At 44.3% G+C, this 15,388-nt stretch overlaps 1 protein-coding gene across 1 annotated transcript in view; it reads right to left on the bottom strand.

Annotated features, from left to right (window-relative positions):
- The window catches only part of WDR38 (WD repeat domain 38), a 110,487-nt gene extending 95,831 nt beyond the window's left edge, over positions 1–14,656 (bottom strand). Inside the window, exon 1 of the mRNA XM_069748478.1 lies at positions 14,555–14,656. Within this exon, the coding sequence (XP_069604579.1) occupies positions 14,555–14,623 (69 nt within the window). The 5' untranslated portion in view covers positions 14,624–14,656. The remainder of the gene's footprint in view (positions 1–14,554) is intronic.
- Positions 14,657–15,388: the final 732 nt, after the last annotated feature.

The raw sequence follows: 15,388 nt of genomic DNA, 5'->3' as shown, positions 1-15,388 counted from the left end.
AAGATCTCGCATTTGGACTCATCAGACCAAAGCACAGATTTCCACTGGTCTAATGTCCATTCCTTGTGTTCTTTAGCCCAAACAAGCCTCTTCTGCTTGTTGCCTGTCCTTAGCAGTGGTTTCCTAGCAGCTATTTTACCATGAAGGCCTGCTGCACAAAGTCTCCTCTTAACAGTTGTTGTAGAGATGCGTCTGCTGCTAGAACTCTGTGTGGCATTGACCTGGTCTCTAATCTGAGCTGCTGATAACCTGCGATTTCTGAGGCTGGTGACTCGGATAAACTTATCCTCAGAAGCAGAGGTGACTGTTGGTCTTCCTTTCCTGGGGCGGTCCTCATGTGAGCCAGTTTCTTTGTAGCGCTTGATGGTTTTTGCCACTGCACTTGGGGACACTTTCAAAGTTTTCCCATTTTTTCGGACTGACTGACCTTCATTTCTTAAAGTAATGATGGCTACTCGTTTTTCTTTACCTAGCTGCTTTTTTTCTTGCTATAATACAAATTCTAACAGTCTATTCAGTAGGACTACTAGCTGTGTATCCACCAGACTTCTGCACAACACATCTGATGGTCCCAACCATATTTATAAGGCAAGAAATCCCACTTATTAAACCTGACAGGGCACACCTGTGAAGTGAAAACCATTCCCGGTAACTACCTCTTGAAGCTCATCAAGAGAATGCCAAGAGTGTGCAAAGCAGTCATCAAAGCAAAAGGTGGCTACTTTGAAGAACCTAGAATATAAGACATATTTTCAGTTGTTTCACACTTTTTTGTTTATATAATTCCACATGTGTTAATTCATAGTTTTGATGCCTTCAGTGTGAATGTACAATTTTCATAGTCCTGAAAATACAGAAAAATCTTTAAATGAGAAGATGTGTCCAAACTTTTGGTCTGTACTGTATGTAGTTTATTTATGAAGATTTCAGAATAATGCAATGAATACACAGGATTCGGCCGGCTGGGCGCGACCAATTAGCGAAGCGTGGTTCAAATCCTGCGCCAATTTGCGGCCGGACTGAGTCTGTCGCTGATTGTTCGCGGCCGGCCGGGTGCGACCAATCAGTGAAGCCAGGGTGAGCTCCAGGTTTTTGAGGACCCTGGGCGAAAGAGTCTCACAGCCCATGCAGCATATAACACAGCCCACATAGTATATAGCACAGCCACCTATTATATAGCACAGCCACGTAGTATATAGCACAGCTACGTAGTATATAACACAGCCACGTAGTATATTGCACAGCCACGTAGTATATTGCACAACCACGTAGTATATAGCACAGCCCACACAGTATATAACACAGCCCACGTAGTATATAGCACAGCCCACGTAGTATATAGCACAGCCCACGCAGTATATAACACAGCCCACGCAGTATATAACACAGCCCACTCAGTATATAGCACAGCCCACACAGTATATAACACAGCCCACGTAATATATAGCACAGCCCACGTAGTATATAGCACAGCTCACACAGTATATAACACAGCCCACATAGTATATAACACAGCCGCCTAGTATATTGCACAGCCACGTAGTATATAGCACAGCCCACGTAGTATATAGCACAGCGAAGTAGTATATAACACAGCCCACGCAGTATATAACACAGCCTACATAGTATTTAACACAGTCCATGTAGTATATAGCAATGTGGGCACCATATACCTGTTAAAAAAGAATTAAAATAAAAAATAGTTATATAATCACCTTCCGGCAGCCCCCGGATCCAGCCGAGGACTTTAGCGATGCTCCTCGCGACGCTCCGTTCCCAGTGATGCCTTGCAGCAATAACCCATGATGATGTAGTGGTCTCGCGAGACCGCTACATCATCTGGGGTCATTGCCGCAATGCATTGTTGGGACCGGTGCGTCGTGAGGAGCGGGAAAGGCTGCCGCGGACGCCGGAAGGTGAGAATATAATGATTTTTTTTTAATTATTCTTTTTAACATTATATGTTTTTACTATTGATGCTGCATAGGCAGCATCAATAGTAAAAAGTTGGTCACACTTACAGGGTTAATGGCAGCGTTAACAGACTGCATTACACCGCGTTATGCCGCTGTGTAACGCAGTCCATTTAACGGACTGCTAAAACGCTATGTGGGTGCTGACTTGAGGGGAGAATGGACGGGGCACTGACTGGAGGGGAGTAGGGAGGGGACAATTCGCGGCCGGACTGTGTCTGTCGCTGATTGGTCGCGCCCAGTCAGCCACGACCAATTAGCGACGCGGGATTTCTGTGACAGACAGACAAACAGACAGAAGTGGACCTTAGACAATTATATATATAGACTAGACGGTGGCCCGATTCTAACGCATCGGTATTCTAGAATATGCATGTCCACGTAGTATATTGCACAGCCCACATAGTATATTGCCCAGCCACGTAGTATATTGCCCAACCACGTAGTATATTGCCCAGCTACGTAGTATATTGCCCAACCACGTAGTATATTGTCCAGCCACGTAGTATATTAGCCAGACACGTAGTATATTGCCCAGCCACATAGTATATTGCCCAGCCACGTAGTATATTGCACAGCCACGTAGTATATTGTCCAGCCACGTAGTATATTGCCCAGCCACATAGTATATTGCCCAGCCACATAGTATATTGCCCAGCCACGTAGTATATTGCCCAGTGACGTAGAGTATTGCGCAGCCACGTAGTATATTGGCCAGTTACATAGTATATTGCCCAGTACGTAGTATATTGCCCAGTGACGTAGTGTATTGCGCAGCCACGTAGTATATTGGCCAGTTACGTAGTATATTGCCCAGTCACGTAGTATATTGCCCAGCCACGTAGTATATTGCCCAGTGACGTAGTATATTGCCGAGTGACGTAGTATACAGCACAGAGCCACGTAGTATATTGCACAGCGAAATGGTATACAGCACAGAGTCTTGTAGTATATTAGCCAGTCACGTAGTATATTGCCCAACTACGTAGTATATTGCCCAGCCAGGTTTGTCATAGGTGAACAAATAAAAAATAAACATATACTCACCTTTCCGGAGGCCCCTTGTAGTCCACGGCAGTTTGCGGTCCCAGGGTTCGTATCAGAGCGCAGGACCTGTGATGACGTCGCGGTCACATGACCGTGATGTCATGGCAGGTCCTTCTGCCATACCATCTTTGCCACCGGAAACTGCAGCGGAAGATGGCGGCCGGCGGGAGTGGCTCAGCGGACTACGGAGGGTGAGTATAGCAGGTTTATTTTTTTAAATTATTTTTAACATTACATTTTTTACTATTGATGCCACATAGGCAGCGTCAATAGTAAAAAGTTGGGCATAACGCGGTCCGTTACCGCTGGCATTAACCCTGTGTTAGCGGTGACCGGAGGGGAGTATGCGGGCGACAGGCACTGACTGCGGGGAGTAAGGAGCGGCCATGTTCTTCCGGACTGTGCCCGTCGCTGATTGGTCGCGCCAGCCATGACAGGCAGCTGGCGAGACCAATCAGCGAATGAATAACCGTGACAGAATGACAGACAGACAGACGGAAGTGACCCTTAGACAATTATATAGTAGATGGTATTTTTAATGGAGCAAAGGGACTTTTTGGGCCCCCTAGGCTCCAGACCCTTGATGCAGTTGCCACCCCTGCACCTACTGTAGTTACGCCCCTGCTACGATCCATAAGACTTACGTGTATTGTGATCTTCTTTACAGTTCATCACTGCAAATAATCATGCAGTATACCCTTTTTAATGAAAAAATGTGACTATAAGAATATTATAGAATAGGTCTGAACTTTGTGTTAGGCAGGAGATTTCTATGACATTTATGTCAAATGCAGTTGAAGTTACTCAGAGTAACTTGCAGTAGAGCTTTCCACTATTCCAAGTGTCATGACCGCTCATTGCTAGAAAGTTGCTGCAGGAAAGCTTTTAGTAAGAAATTAAAAACACAATTCCACTTTCACAATTTTCATGTCAATTTTCAAAATTGTATTATTACCCATAGGGAGTAGCACTTTCTTCCCTCGACAAAAGAATGAATGGGGAACACAAAACTCCTAAGCTTGGCTTTCCCAAGTCCAAACATTAAAATTCCACTGAAGGTTTTTCCTTATTTACTTTGTACATGGATGCTGATTGCAAATACCTTTTAGATGGAAATATTCGATCAGTTAATTTGGTTTGCTGTTTGCTTACGCATGTACCATGAAGGTAATTTGCACCATAATGGTCAAGCATGCAATTTTTTGGCTGGCTGATGACTTGAGGAGCTTCGCTTTGTCTAATGATGACAAAATAACCCCCAGGGTGAACTCTCCATGAATATCGTCTGACATGGGTGTACACACTTCCTATTATGAAGATTATGTCACAACTTGGCAGTATTCCAAACTCTTAAAAACAGTTTATAGCTTACGTAACAGGCCTCAAGCTTGGTCTAATGAGCAGGTGACGGTGACACATTTCCAGGTAATGCACAAATCCATATGTGCTGACGTTCATTGCCAGATATTAGGAAATGAAATATGGACTTGAATAGCGGTGACTTCTATATACTGTGTAGTTTCAGAAAACCATTGTGTTAGTTTTTGTAGAACATTCCTCAATGTGGTGGATAGGTTTGGATTTAGCTTGATGGAGGCCACTGGTTCTTCTCATTTTTAAAGGAATCTGTCAGCAGGATTTTCACACCCTAAACTTCTTATATGTGCATGTAGTCCTTTCAAAGGCAAGTCCAGCAATGTCTTTTGTTGGGGCTCACCAGGTAAGGCGGATTCTCTAAGGCCTAGTTCTGGCTGGGCAAACAGACCCCAGCAGAAAGGAATTTAAGGATCAGCAGGGCGGTTGTAGTGGAACCCAGCAGGAATGAATGCAAGCGCGAGCACAAAACATAAAAACAGCACAAATTATGAGGTATGCCTAACATAAGACTAGGAGTCTTAGAAACTCAATCCCTAGACACAGGTGTGTGTGTGTGTGTGTGTGTGTGTGTCAATGAGCTTTAAATAGGTGTAGTGAGATGATGTCATTGATCCACTTGCAAAACCCAACGTGGTCCACAACAGCGGTCCCAGGTGAAGGAAGCATGGACCGTGATACCCGGACCAGGTGTGTAACAGTACACCCCCTCTTAGGAACGCTCACAGATGAATCTGTGACAGCAGACAGAGAATGTTTGGCATGACATCTCTTGAGGAGCAGGATAGGAACATTGATGGCTTTCTTAGGCATCCAGCATCAATCCTCAGTTCCACGAGTCATTTCACAGTCCAAAACATGGCTAATTTCATACTCCGTGATTGAATCATAAAGAGAAGCAGGGACTGTTTTGACTGTAGAAGAGGACCTGTTGAGGGCCAGAGAATTACCTGCAGATGGAGAGTTGGAAAATGAAGAGGCAGAAGTAAGGACACATTCAGGTTTAGTTACGTCTTCCCTGTGGCTCTCATTGCCCCCATGCTTGAAGAAGACATCTGCAGAGTCCTGATAGGAGCCAACAAAATTATAGGCAACAGATGCAAAGCAGAGTTTCTGAGAAGGTGGTTGAGGGAGAGCTTTGAAGCAGTTATGAAAACAAGATGATCCTCACTGGGCGATCTGGTCGGACGACATGTCAATTAACCGGAGCATGTAGCCATAGCCATAGAAGTCCTAAAAACATTGTTGCATCCAAAAGGAGCAAAACTCTAAGGAACTTCCCTGGCTGAGGTTTACTTCAAAAGCCCTAAACATCAAACAGATGGGTCCCCTGGTGTGTGCACTAAAGTTCTTTATCTTTAATATTACTCTCAAGGTGGACTCTGACATGTCACGGTAGAGCTGGGGACCCTTCACATTCTTAGAGAATAAGCCACACAGTGTTAGAAAAATAAACTCTTTCCAAGTGTTGGAATTATAACAAATAGTAGCAAGTACAACTTTTGAATATATTTTTTTCTGTCTCGCAGGAAAGAGTCACATACGTAGCGGTTACAGACAGCAGCACATAACTTGTGAACATTGCTGGCATACAGCAGGCTGCACTGGCTATCTCCATCTTTGTGGTACAGGGCCACTTGGGTCATTGTGTTTGCTTTGACCACTGTACCCTAGCTGTACTCTATGTGAAAAGTGTAAGGGAGCTCTCTTTAGCTACCACCTTACTGACGTGCTCCAGCCTGGCTGACTCCATATCCCTTCACTGCCGACCTTCAGGTCTGGCTAATGGTTCATTTGCATCCTGAGACTCTTCTACTAGGTTCCCCAACTTGCGAAATGATTCTGCCGTCCTTGTTGCTTGTTTGCTTTAAGACTTGCTACTTCTTTGCGCTACTGACTGTCTTTAGCACACAGCCTATTCTGACTCCATGACTAAGGTGCAAGCATAGGGCACTGTGAGACACCATTTCTAGGCTGTCTCTTTTAACCCTGCTGTTGTCTTCGGTCTGGGGAGACCGATTTTGAACTTTGGTATTTTTTGGGGTGTTCAAGTTGCGGTTCTGAAACTTGTGGTTGATTGACTTAAATGAGGATGGGTTTCAGAGCCGCATCTTGAATATTTTAAAGAATATTGAAGTTCAAGGTCGGTCGTTTTTGACCGAAGACAACAGCAGGGTTAAATTGCACTCACATGAAGTGATGCCCTCAGATAGTTTTAACTCAACTGTAGGAGGCACATATGAAGATTCCAGAAGAAAGTTTATTTTCCAGCTGAGTTCTTAAAAATAAGCATACATACAGCAGGTAAAAAAAGACGTTTCAAAAACAGGACTACATACACATGAGCTTCTATGATGGCTCATAGATGGTGAATGAGGAATAAGAACGAGGAAGAAGGGTGTAGTTACTGACATCAGAGCTACATCCGAAAGAGAAAGGGAGAGAGGAAGGACAAACTTCTAAAGGCAGCAAAGCTGATTCCATAGCAACCAAACAGAAATATATAACAACTCAAAGATAATGCAATACTGTCTATAAGATTCACAAATCATGGAACATGACACACCCGGATACAGATCTGAGAGTCCTATATCTTCTCTAATTAACAACCAACTCAAACTACTTCAAACCAGGAACTAACATACAGGTCCATATTATTCCTCCCCAACTACAAGCCGGTCCAACAGTTAACCCTGTCATCCCTAACAACAGGAATTGCATTCTTCATGAGAATAAAAACATGTAATACAGTACATTTTTCACACACTAAACAACAGGGGTCTTCAGAGGGATGCAACGCCATCTTCACCCTTTTACAAAACTAAAAAAGAAATGTCCTCAATGTGTAGTGCACCACTCTGTTACCTTCACTACCCAGAAATTGGACATGACCCCCTGGCATTGTTGAGACATTCATGGAGGTTAGCTGAAGGGGCATCTGCAAAAATTGTCAGTCTTTTGGACAGAGGGGCATCCATAAAATTCTTTGCTAGTCTGGAATCAATAAGCATTTGTCCAGTGAACACTGAGGAACTGTAGGAAATGGACATAGATACGAGTAATTTATCTTTAGGGGAGAACTGCGTATCCCCCAGTGCGATACCGCCCTCCTCGCCAATGGTTTGAAGTTCTCCCCATTTGGCCTTCAGTTTGAAATATGATTCCGTTCACCACAATACAAACAGAGTCCACCAGTAAGGTGATCGGATCTTATAGCTGGAGATAACCTGTTCTGGCCAATATCCATGGGTCCCATTTCTACCATTTTCGGAGGAGATTTTTTGGAGGAGAGACATTTCGAAATGTGACACATGGAATTCAAGGTATTTTTTCCTTAAACTGCTCTTTAAAATGCAAGTCCACTCTGACAGCAAGGGAAATGAAGTCATCGAGGGAGAATGGCAAATCTCTACCAGCGAGTTTATTTTTGATCTGACTGGATAAGTTGGCATAGAAAACAGCTAGGAGAGCATCATTGTTCCAGGTCAATTCAGCAGGCAGGGTGCGGGAATTGGATGGCATAATATCCTACAGAGCTAGTCCCTTGTCTGAGCCACAGTATGGAATCAGAGGTGCAGTGGATATGACCCTGTTAATCAAACTTTTTATGGAAGGCAGACAGCAAAGATGGCAGGGAATGCATCGCGGGCTTATCCCGATCCCAGAATGGTGCAGTCCACTCCAAAATGCTTCAGACAAAGAAAAAACGAATGCCAATATGGATAAGAAATATAACTCAAAATACACAGTGCATTGGTTCACAAATTCCCATCCGGCCTTAATGTCTTCATCAAAACATACAAGAGTGGGAAGATGTGGAGTTGTTTCCAAGGCAGAATGTTACAGGTCAGAATTAAGCTCCTGCAGATGTTGACAAACAGGTGGAGAAGCTGCAGGACTCTAGGATAGTGCATTTACTTGTGGTATGAGATCATGTACAGCAAGAACCCGCTCCCATTGACTTACAGCAAGCTGCATTGCGAGTCCAGGTAAACTGTCATCTCCTGGAACGCTTGGTCCACTCCCATCTAATCTGCTATCTCTCGGATAACGCTCTTCTTGATCCCTTACAATCTGGTTTCCGCTCTTTACACTCCACTGAAACTGCCCTCACTAAAGTCTCTAATGATCTAATAACAGCTAAATTCAAAGGTCATTGCTCTCTGCTGATTCTCCTGGATCTCTCTGCCACATTTGACACTGTGGATCACCAGCTCCTTCTCACTATGCTCCGCTCCATAGGCCTCAAGGACACAGCCCTCTCCTGGTTCTCCTCCTACCTCTCTGACCGCTCCTTTACTGTATCTTTTGCCGGCTCCTCTTCCTCTCCTTGTCCCCTTACTATCGGGGGTTCCACAGGGCTCAGTCCTAGGCCCCCTCCTCTTCTCTTTACACGGCCCCTATTGGACAAACAATCAGCAGATTTGGGTTCCAGTACCATCGCTATGCTGACGACACCCAATTATACACTTCTTCCCCTGACATCACCCCTACCCTAATTCAAAATACCAAGGATTGTCTGTCTGCTGTCTCTAACATCATGTCCTCCCTCTATCTGAAACTAAATCTCTCCCAAACTGAACTACTTGTGTTTCTCCCTTCTACTAACCTCACTCTACCCAGCATCGAAATTACCCTGGAGGGTTCAACCATAACTTCCAAGCAGCATGCCCGCTGTCTTGGGGTCATATTCGACACCGAACTTTCCTTTACTCTCTACTGTATATCCGATCACTCACTCGCTCCTGTCACCTGCATCTTAAAAACATCTCCAGAATCCGACCTTTTCTCACCTTTGAAACTGCTAAGACTCTTACTGTCGCTCTTATTCATTCCCCTCTGGACTACTGCAACTCTCTTCTGATTGGTCTCCCTCTTTCCAAACTTTCTCCTCCCCAATCCATATTGAATGCAGCAGCCAGGGTCATATTTCTGTCCAGCCGCTTCACCGATACCTCCATCTTGTGCCAGTCATTACACTGGCTACCCATTCGCTACAGGGTTCAGTATAAACTCATCTCTCTCGCCCACAAAGCTCTCCACAGTTCTGCACCGCCTTATATCTCCTCTCATCTCCGTCTATCGCCCTACACGTGCCCTCCGTTCTACAAATGAGCTAAGACTAACATCCCCCGTAATCCGAACCTCGCACCTCCGTCTCCAAGACTTCTCTTGTGCTGCGCCAGCTCTCTGGAATGCGCTTCCCCAGACGATCAGACTGATACCTAGCCCCGACCTATTCAAGCGCGCTTTAAAAACCCATCTCTTCAAACAAGCCTGCCACATCAACTACTCAGTAAACTAACTTTGTCCTGTTCCCTTCTTCCAAATATTACCTGCATGTGAATCTGCACCCTACTATTCATCTGTCTCCACACCCTCCATGCACATGATAACGGCACTTGATACTTGACTATTGCACTTAAACACACGGGCTGATGACTGGATCATGCAGCTTTGTATGAAAATCCCTTATTATTATAATTGCCAGACCTGAAATAACAAGCACTTTTAGATTGTAAAGGTACCTTCACACTAAACGATATCGCTAGCGATCCGTGACGTTGCAGCGTCCTCGCTAGCGATATCGTTCAGTTTGACACGCAGCAGCGATCAGAATCCTGCTGTGATGTCGTTGGTCGGGGCTAGAGGGCCAGAACTTTCTTTGGTCGCTGGCTCTCCCGCTGACATCGCTGAATCGGCGTGTGTGACACCGATTCAGCGATGTCTTCGCTGGTAACCAGGGTAAACATCGGGTTACTAAGTGCAGGGCCGCGCTTAGTAACCCGATGTTTTCCCTGGTTACCATCCTAAAAGTAAAAAAAACAAACGCTTCATACTTACCTTCAGCTGTCTGTCCCCTCGCCGTCAGCTTTCCTGCACTCACTGTGAGCACAGCGGCCGGAAAGCACAGCGATGACGTCACCGCTCTGCTTTCCGGCCGCTGTGCTCACAGCCAGTACAGAGAAGCACAGCACCGGGGACCCGATGTTTACCCTGGTTACCGGGGACCTCGGGATCGTTGGTCGCTGGAGAGCTGTCTGTGTGACAGCTCTCCAGCGACCAAACAGCGACGCTGCAGCGATCCGGATCGTTGTCGGTATCGCTGCAGCGTCGTTTAGTGTGAAGGTACCTTAAGCTTGCGAGCAGGGACCTCACCCCTAATGTCACTGTTTAAATTGTCTTAACTTGTACTGAATTTATTGTATGTACATGTCCAAACTTAATTGTGAAGTGCTGCGGAATATGTTGGCGCTATATAAATAAAAATTATTATTATTATAAATTATTATTATTGTCCATGGCAGCAGTGTTATTGGTGCAGCATCTTTGGGATTTATAGTATTGGGAATCTGTTAAGGCTGTGAAGAATATGGGGGACTTAAGTCATGCTCATCAACTGTATCATATCATACTACAGTTCTCCTTCAACATGTATAGCTGTAACAGGACACCTGGCTCAAAAGGTGGCCAAGCCTTCTCAGTTTCAAAGAAGAAATTCACACCACCACCAGCTTAGCTAGTATCCAAACTCCCACAAGAAGACCTCCTGCGGAGTCCATGTGGTGTACTGATTTTGTTCAGACAGCTAGAATTTCATAAGGAGAATATGGACTTATCGTACATCCTAGCCACACACCAGTTACATTTTCAAGATCTTTGGAACAGGCTGAAAGACTTCCAGGGTCTCGATCCATTCTAGCATGCCAGGGTGGGGAGTTATGTAGAATGGCTAGTAGGAGCCAAGTAGCAAAGCTGTGTTTGGTCTCATCTAGCAGAGACCGGTAATTAAAGAACTATGACTCATCTTAGGTTTTGTAGGTTTTAGCTGCTAGATGCAAGGAGAGGGAATTTAGGTCAGTCCCAGGGGACAGGAGAAGAGTGGCCCCAAGGGATTAAATTCCTGTGTAAAGCATGTCCTATTGTTTTTTTTTTCCAGGGAGGTCACTACTACATATAGTGTGGGGAGAAGTCAATGAACAGAATGGACCACTAGCCTCCACTGTGACAGCCCCTCCCCCACAAACCAGGGCTTTCATCTGACTGGTAACTGACTCATATTCTACATCCTACACCTATTTGTATTTACATATCTGACCATTATATATGTACTAGAAATAGGCCAGATGCTGTCGCATCTGGAGTGCGGTGAAATTAAAGGGAATCTGTCACCAATATTTTGGAATATCATGTAAAAATATCATGCAATTCAGTGCCAACCAACTCCGCATTATACCAGTACTTTTGATACCCCTTGACTCCCTAAATTTGATCAATAAATACCGTTTATACTCCTCCCTCGGTGTATGTAAATCAGTTCGGTCCAGTCCGATGGGCGGGGCTTAATGTCCGTCCCTCCCCCTTCTGGCTTGCTTTATGCATTCTTTTCGTGGGAACTTGTGTGTTCACATATAGTTTTGGCGCAGGCGCATTCAAATCGCCTCTCGCGCGTGCGCAGTATGCTTTGCCCAACTTTGGGCAAAGCAGAAAAACAGCATTGTGCATGTGCCAACATACGCCATTGCATTCTATGGCCCGGAAGTATACTTGTATACTTCCGGGCCATAGAGGCCATGGCATATGCTGGCGCATGTGTAATAATGATTATATGTTTTGTCCACAGTTGGGGAAAGCATACTGTGCACGCGCGAGAGGCCATTTGAATGCATACGTGCCAAAACTATACGCGATCTGTGTTATTCACAGAAAAGAATACGTAGAGCAAGCTGAGAAGGGGGGGTGGAGATGGACAATAAGTCCCACCCATCAGACCAGACCGAGCTGATTTACATACACCACGGGAGGAATATAAACGGGTTTTATTGATCAAATGTGGGGAGTCAAGGGGTATCAAAAGTACTGGTATAATGCAGAGTTGGCACTGAATTGAATTATATTTTTTCATGATATGTCAAAAAAATGGTGACAGATTCCCTTTAACATCTGTGTATCCCACGCAGGCGCAGTAACAGCCGTGTTGTTACCGCACATGTGCGGGTAGAGCGTGCAGTTGTGGCTGTTACTGCGCATGCGTGGGAATAGCAGCAACGTGAATGTCACTTGCACAGGCGCAGTTTGTGGCCTTGCAGCCACGAACTGCACCTGTGCAAGTGACATACACTTCACTGCTATTCCCGCGCATGCGTAGTTAAAACACGACTATTACTGTGCCTGCGTGGGAATAGCAAAGATGTGTATGTCACTTGTGGCCACGAACTGTGCCTGCGCAAGTGACACTGCCGCAGTGCCTTATGGGATTCGGGGACAGCAGCTGGAAGTCCCAACTGCCGTTTATATACATAGATAACCATTGTGTATACAGTGTTTTCTCTAGTGCTCCTCCTTGGAAATTAAATATATAATTTAACCTTGGGCTGCTTTTTTATCTCGATCCAAGAATCCACATGTCCGTGTTCTCGGCTTAACGTTCCACGTTGCCGAGGCTGGTTTCTGGCCAGATATAATCCCGTTATCGAACTGGGCTTATATCTTACAGCCCTGCCGGGATGACCAGGTGCGGTTTCACTTGTGCTAGTGAAAGGGTCTCTCAGGATGTCACGGTTGTAAGTGAGTTTGGTGCCACTTCGGCGACTGCGTGGGCCACATCCTCTCACTTCCAGTGCCCCCCTGGGTCCATGTGGACAGGGAGTGTCTGTGCAGAACTGTGCCAAGCTGACCTTACATGTCACCAGGGGGCATTGGTGCAAGTGATGAGAGCATACCATGTGATTCCTCAGACGTAATTGTGACAGGGTGGGGCGGCGAGGTGCGGGTTCTTCATATCTGGTGGCAGCAGTGGGATTCTACATGATCTCTCTGGTGCCATCCTTCACAAGGCTATCAGGATAGGTGAATCCTCTAAGCCCGAGGTCCTGATGTGCACACGGACACTGGGGAATGATGCAGGTAGCAGCGAGGACTATAAAGGACTGTAAAGGATCACCAGTAATCTCAGTAAAAATGGAGTAACATTTCGAGACAGAAGTATAATGTCTTAAGATTCTGCAAATTTATCAAACAATGTAAGACACTTTGATGAATTTTGACTAAAATATTTGCAAGCAAAGCTGATTTCAAAAATTGCCCTCTTGATAAAGTCTCTGCTTTTTTGTAATTCATGAAAAACCTTTTCCTGAAGTTTTTTTTTTTGCAACCTTTTGAGAGTATGTTCACACTGAAGTTATTTCCAGCTGTCGAAAACTATAAGTTTTCCAGGGGAAACTGCTTCAGGAAACGCTCCTCCATTGGAGTTGTTTTTCATTTCCTGAGACCTTTCCTGCAGAGTTTTCGCAGAGATTTTTTAGAGCCATTTGACTGCACACTGCCTAGTTTTCCATCAGGATCTGCTTTACAGAAGTGACATGCACTAAAAAGCTAAAAAGTCAGAACATAGGAAAAGCGAAGTCTATTTTTTTCTATTTTTTTCTACATGAATGAATAGGAAGTAGCAATTTAAAAAGTCACTATTCACCCTTTAACGAGCCTTGGCATATGACTTGGGATAAAAGCCAAACCAGAATACCGTGTCTGCAAATTGAGATTCTGCTATGGCTTTTGGAATGGAATCTGTCAGCAGGTTTTTTTCTATGTAATCTGAGGACAGCATGAGGTAAGGGTAGACACATTGATTTCAGAAATGAGGCACATTAGGATGTGATAAGGCCATATGCTGCTGTTCCATACAATGAAGGTATTAATCCCAGGAGATTAACACTGCCTGGACTGGTCCGACCACACCCCTTCCTGTGATAAGCAGTTCACTGTCTATAGATAATGTACACAGAGAGCCTGTTGTGGGCGGGGTTTGCTTTCTCAGCTCTGCTGCATTGCTAAATCTAAAAGGAAGTGTTTTGAATGTGTTTTTGATAAAGATTTCGGACAAGATGCAATCCCAAAAATGTTTTCCAAAAATTCCATGAGAACATAGGCAAACTATTGCACAGGACTAGTAGTACATCTGTCTCTACTATAGCGTTTTAAGCATTTTGGGGGGGGCTTAAAAAATTGCTGTTAAAAACAGAAATAAAAATGCTGCTAAATGCTGTGTGCGATTTCAGTCCAAAGATCCTTATTATAAGTTCTTAGTTATAAATCATCATGGGATGAGAATTTAGAGATGACTTTTTGATCAGTTTAGATTGGGTGATGTTGTCACTAACCTCGCCTTTATGCCTCTCAAAATATTTCACAGTAGTTGTGGTAAAGTATTCTGAAGGATTCCTCCACATCTTCGCAGCATGTTCTTAGGAGGCCAGGTTGTGTCAGGTTATGGGACCTATCTAGGCCTCATTGTATGAAGAACGCTTTCCTGTTGCCGTAGTAACAGTTGAATGGTAGGCCGGGCCCGGCTGTTTACATTCCATTGCGGCCTCTGAGCTTTCACCATACAATCTGTGAACTCCTCTCCTTCTAATAAAATCCTCTGCGTCTCCCAACAGTTTGTCACAGGAAAGTCATATTTTAAATGTACTGAAAAACGGATGAAATGGTGAAAAAAAAAACACCTTCCCACCATTGTTTTTTGGGTTCGGTTCTCAAGAAGTTCATTCTGCAGTAAAAAAAAAAAATCACCTGGAAAAATAATTGTGCAGGACAGTCCGATACCAAAATTGCATCTATATTTTCCAAAAATTCTGAATTTTGAAAAAAAAAAAAAATTGTTTTTTTTGTGTGCTCTGTGTCAACATTTTTATTTTTCTCTTGAGGGAGCCGAGCGACGGCTAATTAGTTTGCGGGGCGAGCTGACGTTTTTTATTTATACCAATTTGGGGGTAATATGACATTTAGAACACTTTTTATTGCATATTTCTTAGGAGGGTGTAGTGACAAGAAAACAAAAATTTTGGCATCATGATTTTTTTTTCTCTGTATGGTGTTTAATACAGGGGTTAACTAATTCTAAAATCTAATTTTTACGGACACTGCGATATGAAATATGTGCATGTTTTTTTACCTTTTTTTTTTAATAGGGCAAAAGGGGGGTGATTTAGAAT

Source organism: Ranitomeya imitator, chromosome 2 (assembly GCF_032444005.1).
Source record: "Ranitomeya imitator isolate aRanImi1 chromosome 2, aRanImi1.pri, whole genome shotgun sequence".
NCBI lineage: Eukaryota > Metazoa > Chordata > Amphibia > Anura > Dendrobatidae > Ranitomeya > Ranitomeya imitator.
The sequence above is the reverse complement of the archived record's forward strand: the minus strand, read 5'-3'. Positions and strand labels throughout refer to the sequence as shown.